Source organism: Dipodomys merriami, unplaced genomic scaffold, assembly GCF_024711535.1.
Source record: "Dipodomys merriami isolate MVZ:Mamm:240054 unplaced genomic scaffold, mDipMer1.0.p SCAF_1, whole genome shotgun sequence".
In the NCBI taxonomy this organism is placed as follows: Eukaryota; Metazoa; Chordata; class Mammalia; order Rodentia; family Heteromyidae; genus Dipodomys; species Dipodomys merriami.
Genome location: NW_027202270.1, coordinates 133,372,251 through 133,381,552, shown reverse-complemented (window position 1 = coordinate 133,381,552; position 9,302 = coordinate 133,372,251). Strand labels below are relative to the sequence as shown.

The following is a 9,302-nucleotide window of genomic DNA, read 5'->3' as shown; positions in this document are numbered from 1 at the left end:
GGCTGAGTCCGGGGAACGCCTCCACCACCATCCCCCGCCCCTCCCGCCCGACCCCCCGCAGCCGTCCGGCCGGCTGGGGCCGGAGCCCCGCGGGGCGCAGAGGAGGGCGGCCAGGGCCCGCTGAGGTCATTTCCTGCGCCTGGCGGTGCGCTGCCCGCGGAGCGGCGCCCGGCGCTCGGCCTTTAAGGAGCGGGCGGGAGCGGCGGGGCGGGGAGCCGGGCGGAGCGCGGCGGGGAGGCGAGCGCCGCCGGCGGGGCTGCGCTTTGTGCCCGCAGCGCGCGCCCCCCACCCCGCCCCCGCTCCGGGGCCGCAGCTGCTCCCGCCCCGCCCACCGCGACCCCGGCGGCCCGGAGCCGAGACCCAGCGGCCGACCGGGACGGCGGCGAAGGCGGCGCGCGCGGGGCGCCCTGGGGACCCCCGAAGCTCGCGGAAGGTGAGCGGCTGGGGGACGCGGGGGAGGGCGTTCGGCAGGGTGACCCGGAGACCGAGTCTCCGCCCCGCACCTCCGACAGGTGCCGACCCATCTGGAAGCGGGCGATCGGGGGCGAGCCGCGGGGCGAGCTTGGGGGCCCCGGGCGCCCCGCACCGACCGCGAGCCGCGGCCGGCCTTCCCGGGGAGGACCTGCCCTCGGGGACCGGCTCGATCCAGTCGGGAAGAGCCCTGGGGACGGACGGGACGGACGTGCCGGCGGCCACCTCGTCCCGGCTGCCTCTGCCCTCCCCTCTCCCCACTTTATCCTAGCTTGTGTCTACGGAGTTTTCTGGATGTTTCTCTCAGGAGCCCTTGTGGGTCAGGCGAGCAGAAAAAGAAACAGATCGGGAGCCCGGTGACCACCTAGGAGCCCTGGGGAGGAATCGGTCCCCAAGGGCCCGGGACCGCTCCCTGGGCCGCTGGGGTGGTGGTGGGGGCCCCTTCCCCCCTCTTTGTCAGGTTGTCTTCCTAAGCTTTTACTGTTAGTCTCTGTAGTAACCCCCCCCATCCCCCCAGTGTCTGTATTCTTTTTTCGGTGGAAGATTGGTCATCTACCCAACTGCTAACATCACTTTACACTGCATTCACTGGCTAGTGTGCCGGGCCACATTCCTATTATTCGTGTGATCTCCACCTTACAAAGGAGGAACGTAGGACTCTGAAGAGTTGTGACTTGCCCAAGGTCATGGAGGCAGAGTGGAAGAGGCTAGTCTCCCAAGTAAACCTTCGGAATTCCTAATGGGTTCTGTCCACCTTCCATCGGCCCAAAGAGGACCTACTGGGCCCGGATTAGAAGGAAGTGCACCTTATGTATGAGCCCCAGCTTGTTGAAACTGACAGCTGAGCTGAAAAAGAAAAAAAAAACCGGGGTGCCCCTTCTACCCTCTTCAGACATCACCAAATATGGAAAGGAAGCGGGTCCCTCCCATTTCCCTCACCCACCGTGCAATCCTCTTTCTATTCTTCTTATCTTTACCAGGCTGTTTATCCGTGTGCTGAACTCTGTGGTCCTTAGAGATTGGACAATGCTTTATTCACTGTGATGTTAAGCTGCCAGGATTCCTTTGCCCGTGTCTTGGGCAACTTCACGGCAGGCTGGTGTTCCCTCACCCTCTTGCAGGCCCGTGGGCCCTCATGTCTTCTATCAAAAGCTAGTTCAAAAGTGACCTCAGAGGTGGAGAAATAGGCTCTCTGGGCAGGTTGGAGTGGGAATTAGGATAGCCTCAGGGGAGGTTACTTAAAAAAAATCTGTCTCACTTAACCCTACAATTCCATTTCCAGGACTATCCTTCAGGTATACTCTTATGTATATGAAGTGAGGTATTTTCATTAAATATTCATTGCAGCATTGTTCATCTTAGCAAAAGTATGGAAATGGAAACGACTCAATTATTACCAATATACTGGATCCTTGAGTAAGATCGTGTAATAGCCACATAATAAAATAGAGTTCTTAAAAACCTTGGAGCAGGCTGGGGGAGGTGGCTCAGTGGTAGAGTGCTTGCATCACATGCAGGAGGCCCTGGGTTTGATTCCTTAGCACCACATAAACAGAAGTGGCTCTGTGGCTCAAGTGGTGGAGCACTCCCTTGAGCTGAAGAGCTGAGGGACAGTGACCAGACCCAGAGTTCAGGCCCCATGACCGACAAAAAACAAAAAACCTTGGAGGGAAAGTGTGGCAAAGATAGGTATTTACTAGGAAGATCTTTAAGTCCTATTTTTGTAGTGTCTCATTGTGTGTGTGTGTGTGTGTGTGTGTGTGTATGTGTGATGTATTTGAATGCTTACATTCCATCTCTCAGAAAAGACACAACCCCCACCCCAGGAGAGCTATGGCTTTAGTACGAGATAGGAAGGAGTTTTGAACCTTATATCCTTTCATTCAATAGTCAAAAGTAAATAGATGTTATTTTTAACATTTGCTTCTTCTCTCTAAGGTGGAGTTCATGGTGAGCACACATCTGTGAGTAGTCATAGGTCCAGGGTACTACTATGATTATTTGTTGATGTAATAGTAGTGGTCACATTTCCTGCTTACTAGGGACCAGGCTTTTGTAATATCTCTAATGTTCAAGGAAATATGTATGGTGTGATCTGTGAACTAACTTCGTTATCTTTTGTCTCTCTCTTGTTTCTTTCTTTTTCCCCCTTTTAAGTTAATTTACTTATCTTGAGAGGTCTTGTTGTGCAGCAGGGCTGAGCTCAAATTTACTCTTGATCCTACCTTAGCCTCCCCAATGCTGAGATTACAGGTGTATACTACCACACACTGTTCTCTCCTTACTCCCATCTTCCTTCTCTTCTCTTCTCTTCTCTTTCCTTCCTTTTCTCTTTCTCTCTCTTCTCTTTCTCCCCCTTCCCCCCAACCTATCTTCCTACCTACTTTCCTTCCTTCCATCTTTCCTTCCTTCCTTCCTTTCTTTCTTTTTTCTTTTACTGTGCTGGGGCTTGAACCTAATGCATGTGTGCTGTACAAGCACTGAGCTTATATTATTAGCTCTGAAAGTGCCATTTTTGAAAGTAAAACAAAACAACAAAAACAGTTAATTGTCATATGGATTAACCTGATATTGCCTTCATCTTTCAAGTATTATTTATCTTAATTTTAAGATGCAACAGAGGACTAGACAAGTTAAACAAATCATTTTAGGGCATAGGGTTATTTTTGTTTAGTGCCTTAGCCAGGGTTCAAGCCCAAGATGTTTGGTGCCAGATCTTAAGTGTTAACTGTTATTCTTTCTTGTTTTCATTATTCAGGTGTGCTATACCTTGCTGTCCTGGCCCCTTCTTTTGGTATTTGGATCCTCCCAAGGCCTGAACCATGCCCACTTTTTCTTAGCTCTGATGCTCTCACTGAGTAGAGGTGAAATGCATGTCATCAGCTTGATCAGATGATGGTGCTGAGATTGAAGGGAGATGAGTTGTACCCCTATGTGTGCATGTACCCTCCTCCCAGCTCCAGCTCCAGAAGGAATGTCCAGAGTTGTTTCTTTCCCACAATTGGCCAGGTGGTCAGTCTCCTTTTAGAAGAGCCAGCATTAAGATGAGGTAGCAGCCGGGCAGGGATGGCATATGTCTATAATCCTAGCTACTCAGGAGGCTGAGATTTGAGGGTCATGGTTCCAAGCCAGTCTGGGCAGGAAAGTCCATGAGACTGTCTCTTTTTTTTTTTTTCTGTCGGTCGTGGGGCTTGAACTCTGGGCCTGGGTGCTGGTCCTGAGCTCTTCAGCTCAAGGCTAGTGCTTTACCACTTTGAGCCACAGCACCACTTCCGGTTTTCTGGTGGTTAATTGGAGATAAGAGTCTCAGAGACTTTCCTGTCTGGGCTGGCTTTGAACCATGATCCTCAAATCTCAGCCTCTGAGTACTTAAGATCATAGGCCTGAGCCATTGGTGCTCAGCTATCCATGAGACTATTACCTCCAATTAACCACCAAAAAGCTAGGAGTGGAGCTGTGTCTAAAGTAGTAGCGCACTAGCTTTGAGGAAAAAAAAAGAAAAACTCTGGGACAACACTCAAGTCCCAGTTCAAGTCCTAGGCCTGGTGCATGCTGGGCCCACGTGCACGTGCACACAAACACACACACACAAAGCAGATGAAGCGATGGTCCATCCTTAGCAAGTGGGAGTTACAAACATTCTCATCACATGGATATAACAGTGCCAGAGAATCAGATAGTAAGAGACCCCATAACTTTGTTTCCTCCCCTGTGTTGGGGATCATACCTGGGGCTTTGTGTGCATAAGTAAGGGCTCCACCACTGGGCCACATCCCCAGCCTGACCCATCTATTTTTCCCATTAATGATGTATTTGTATTAGGCAGGCCTGGTAGACTGAGAGATCTACCACTACAACTGAAGCCTCCATGGAAACAGGATTCTCCTAGATGTTAGGAGATCAAGGTTCTTGATTTAGCCCTGCTACACTTCAGCTCTGTCTGTCTGTCTGTCTGTCTGTCTGTCTGTCTGTCTGTCTCTCTCTCTCTGTCACACACACACACACACACACACACACACACACACACACACACACGATGAGTTATCTCATCTGATTATTGCAAGTAACTGCCCTGTCTTCTGTCTAGAGGATAATGACACTTGTTGCCTTGCTTTGGAACGTTAAGAGTCAGGCATTCATTTGTGCTCATCCTTGCACGTCTTGGTTTGGGGAGGAACAAGTGCAAGATCACTTAAGTAATGAGGTTCAGTTTACTAGTACCTTCCTTTAACATTCATGTTGCTCCAAACACCTGCTTCTGCTGGAATGGCCTCAGGGCCTGAGGTTTGGCTGTATGCACCTTGCTCTAGATCTTCTTCCAAACCTCTTAGCTCTCCTTACAAGCTGAGGCAAGCCTAGCACGAGTCTCAGCCTCCTGAGGAGCTTGCCAACATGCCTGAAGCAGAGGCAGAGATAGGATTAGCCCACCCACTGGTTAGTCCAGAACCATGATGTCACTTCCTTACACCTGAAGTCTAGGTGTAAGCTCAAATACCAAATAACATTTCTGATATCAGAAATAAAAATAATATGGGGGCTGGGAAGGTGGCTCAGTGGTAGAGTGCTTGCCTTGCATGCATGAGGCCCTGGATTTGATTCCTCGGCACCACATAAACAGAAAAAGCTCTGTGGCTCAAGTGGTAGAGCACTAGCCTTGAACTGAAGAGCTGAGGGACAGTGGCCAGGCCTAGAGCAAGCCCCACAACCGACCAAAAAAAAAAAAAAAAAAAAAAGTTTTATTTCCAAAATCCCTGGAAATTTGAGGTTTTGCTCTGTCCGGGGGAATCACAATCTATAAAAGGGAAAGAAAAAATTAATGAAACTCAAATGTGTTTCTTTTCCCCAGCCTTTGGTTTTACTTTGGGTGCTTTTATTGGTTAATTCTTAGCTTGGGTTGGGTTTCAAATCCCAGTCTCAGGTGTGTTACTTTTTCTATTGATGGGAGGATGGAAGGAAAAGCAGAAGTTTGCCCAGAAGACAAAGAAAGTCAAACGTGAAGCCTCCCAGCTTCTGTGGAAGCCCTACAGGGTTCTGTTTTGTCTTCTCAGCTGTGATCTTAGCTCAGAGAAGGTCATGTTTTGTTTTAGTCTTTGTCTTCCTTCCCGTTCCAGTTGGTCCCAGTCTTTTTGAGGTAGGGATGGCTGAGAGGTCACAATGCTTGCATTGTTCAGGATGATGGTTCTGGACTGAGATCATGTACCCAGTTTTCTGAGGAGCTCAGAGTTGAAAGAATCAGACACTAGACCCATCAGTAGTTTAATTGTTGGGCCAGGTCTACTGACTATTTTTAAAGGAAGACAAAAAACAGGACACGTATTAAGTGTCTGTGCTTATTGTTTATGGTGACAGAATATTTGAACCCTGGATGCCTTAGAAAATGTGAGATATAGATTTACTTTAATGTTAAAGTTTCTTAATTTTTTTTTTTCAGTTGTGGGGCCTGGGCACTGTCCCTGAGCTCTTTAGCTCAAAGCAAGCACTCTACCACTTGAGCCACAGCACCACTTCTGGGTTTCTGGTGCTTAATTGGAGATAAGAGTCTCATGGAGGGCTGGGAAGGTAGCTAAGGGGTAGAATGCTTGCCTGACATACATGAGGCCCTGGGTTCGATTCCTCAGCACCACATAAACAGAAAAAGCCAGAAGCGGCACTGTGGCTTAAGTGGTAGAGTGCTAGCCTTGAGCTGAAGAGCTCAGGGACAGCACCCAGGCCCAGAGTTCAGGCCCCATGACCGACCAAAAAAAAAAAAAAGAGTCTCATGGACTTTCCTGCCCAGGCTGGCTTTGAACTGCAATCCTTAGATCTCAGCCTCCTGAGTAGCTAGGAGTAGCTAGTACAGGCGTGAGCCACCAACGCCTGGCTTAAAATTTTTATATATATTTTTTCTCATTCATAACAATTTACCTCATTCTTTGTGGAATTTGAATGCTTCCCTTTTTGTCTATAAAGTTTGCAGTGCTAAGTCTCAAACCCAGCATCTCATATGTATGCCAGGCATACAATCTGTCCCTATGCCATGCTCTAACCCTACAGTTTGACAAATCTTAGTTGATACGTATTTGCCCTCTCTTTACCATAGAATAAGCAGATCTCAGACATTTTATCATTTTACCTATACATCATATGCATCTCTAGCAAAGGACATTAAAATTCCTTGAAAACTCAAAGGTGGGACCTCTCTACATATGCATCTCTAGTGTTTACACAGTGTTGTATAAATTGTTGTTAAGTGGATAATTGAATGGAAAACAAGTCCTACTTTTTTTTTTTTTTTTTTTTTTTGTGGTTCCAGTGCTGGAGCTTGAACTCAGGGCTCTTGCATAGCTTTTTGCTCTAAGCTAATATTGTACCACTTGAGGCACAACTCTACTTCCAGCCTTTAGGTGGTTAATTGGAAATAATAGGCTCATGGACCTTCTTTCCAGAGCTAGCTTTGAACCTTGATCCTCAGATCTCAGTCTCCTGAGTGGCTAGGATTATAGGCATGAGCCCTTCTCCAGTCTGCAAAGGAGACCAACTTCCTGAGCTTATTCAGCTACTTACTGTAGGAACGGAACACACTGGGCTGAGAAAGATGGAAGACCACCTGGAGAGAACAGTGACTTCCTCCTTTCCCCAACTGCTTTCTGGGTCCTTCTTTGGTCTCCTCCTCTTCCTGTTTTCCCCAAATAATTGCTCCACACACACTGATTTATCTTTTCCTCCCTCTGTGTGCTGATTCTTAGAGTTTAGAGCAATATCCAGAAGTTGATTCCATCATGGCGGAAGTCCAGGTGGAGACCCGGGCCAGTGTAGACTGGCAGAAACGCTGCCTGACCCTGGAAACACAGCTCTTCCGGTTCCGACTGCAGGCCAGCAAGATTAGGGAGCTGCTGGCTGACAAGGTGAGTAGCAAGGAGCATTGCAGGAGTTAGCGGCAGGCTGCAGTCAGGGAGGCAGAGCTGGGGAAAGTAAACTTTCAATGAGATAGTTTTCCGTGTTTTCATGTGTCATGAAACACAAGGTAGATTCTTGGTTTAAGGATCAAATTCTGAACAACTTACTAAGCTTTAATTTGGCATTTCTCTTTGTTCTGCTTTTCATATGCCAAATCAAAGAATGGTATCAATCTTGGTCCTATGTTACCTTTTTAGGGCTGAACTCTATACCCCCAGCCCTCCTCTTTTGTTTTTGTTTTCTTTTTTAATGTGTGTGCCATTTTGGGGGCTTAAACACAGGGCCCAGGTTCTACCACTTGAGCGATAGCTCCATTTCTTGCTTTTTGGTGGTTAATTGGGCTAAGAGTCTCATGGCCTTCCTTGCCTAGTTTGGCTTCAAACCATGATCCTCAGATCTCAGCCTTCTGAGTAGTTCAGGGTTACAAATGTGAGTCACCAGCACCTGGCTTGCTTGTTTTGCCTTTGAGATAAAGTATATTTGCGTGTGTGTGTGTGTGTGTGTGTGTGTGTGTGTGTGTGTGTGTGTGTGTGCACATATGTATATATGTTTAATGTTTACCTTGAGTAACTAACCTTTTATTTTATTTTTTTTAAAACATTAAGTAGTTGTACAAAGGAGTTGCCATTGAACAAAGCAATTTATGAATATATTGAATCTTTTTTTTTTTTTTGTCGGTCGTGGGGCTTGAACTCTGGGCCTGGGCGCTGTCCCTCACCTCTTCAGCTCAAGGCAAGCGCTCTACCACTTGAGCTACAGCGCCACTTCCTATATTGAATCTTGATCAGTGTCACCCCTTTCATCATTTCCACCCATCTATCCCAATCCCACCCCTTCTCCCAATTTTCTTTTTTTGTCAGTTGTGGGGCTTGAACTCAGGGCCTGGGTGCTGCCCCTGAGCCTCTCTGTACTCAAGGCTAGCATTCTACCTCTTGAATCACAGCACCACTTCCAGCTCTTGAGTGGTTAGTTGGAGATAAGAATCTCATGGGGACTTTTCTGCCTGGGCTGGTTTCAAGCCACAATCCTCAGATCTCAGCCTCCTGAGTAGCTAGGATTACAGGCGCCTGGCTCAATTTTCTTAATTTTGTAGGATATGCATTGAATTTTATGAGGGTATTCTCCTCACCCCCAGGTCACTCTCATTTTGATTATATTATTATTTTTCCCAGTTAATTTTTCCCTTACAGTACAAAGGTAAAGCTCAGCTCCTTTCCAATTCATATGTTCATTAGGAAAGTCTGTTTTGTTGACAGTTGTACAACCTCAAAATCAGGAAGGCAAGTCAGTGGCCGTTTCAATAATTGGGGCAAGGCTGTGGACTAGCCTAAACTAGAACTCTTGACCCCTGAGTCAGTTGGCATTGTTCTCTCAGTGTGTTGGACCGTGCAGGGTTCCTGTGGATATGTGACAGTGGAAGAATTCATCCCCCTTAGAAGAAGGGCCGCAGTTGTCGAAGTGTGTTCAGAATCACATGATATGCTGCTTGTTCAAGTGTGTGTATGTTCCTGGGCTACTCCAGTCCTCTTGGTCCAAATCTTCAGGGTGCTGCAAATAACTGGGTGCTACTAAGCACAACAAGCTCCCAGAGAATGATTTTGTACACTATAAAGTTTGAGCACAATACCGTAAGCTATGATACTGGGGGAGACACGTGAAGGAAGAAAAGGGAAGGAAGGAAGGAATCCACTTGGGCTAGGTGGTCTGAAACATGAAGGGACAGACTTCTGTACAAAACTGGAATTAGTTATTTAAAATATCCTTCTAAGTGAAGAGATGAGCGTTGAAAAAAAAAAGCCAGAGGATTTCTCAGGGCAAATTGAAGAGGGAAAAATGAGACTAATCCGAGGGAGGAAGGGCTGTGCCCCACCTTCCTTTAATACAAGGAATAAAGT

The 9,302-nt window shown here is 47.4% G+C and overlaps 1 protein-coding gene across 2 annotated transcripts in view; it reads left to right on the top strand.

Annotated features, from left to right (window-relative positions):
- The first annotated feature begins 212 nt into the window (after nucleotides 1–212).
- Nucleotides 213–9,302, top strand: part of LOC138833190 (pleckstrin homology domain-containing family H member 1) — a 51,415-nt gene continuing 42,325 nt past the window's right edge. For both annotated transcript variants that reach the window (XM_070031562.1, XM_070031557.1), the window contains exons 1-2: nucleotides 213–433; nucleotides 7,197–7,355. In XM_070031562.1, the coding sequence (XP_069887663.1) occupies nucleotides 7,230–7,355 (126 nt within the window). In that variant the 5' untranslated portion in view covers nucleotides 213–433; nucleotides 7,197–7,229. The remainder of the gene's footprint in view (nucleotides 434–7,196; nucleotides 7,356–9,302) is intronic.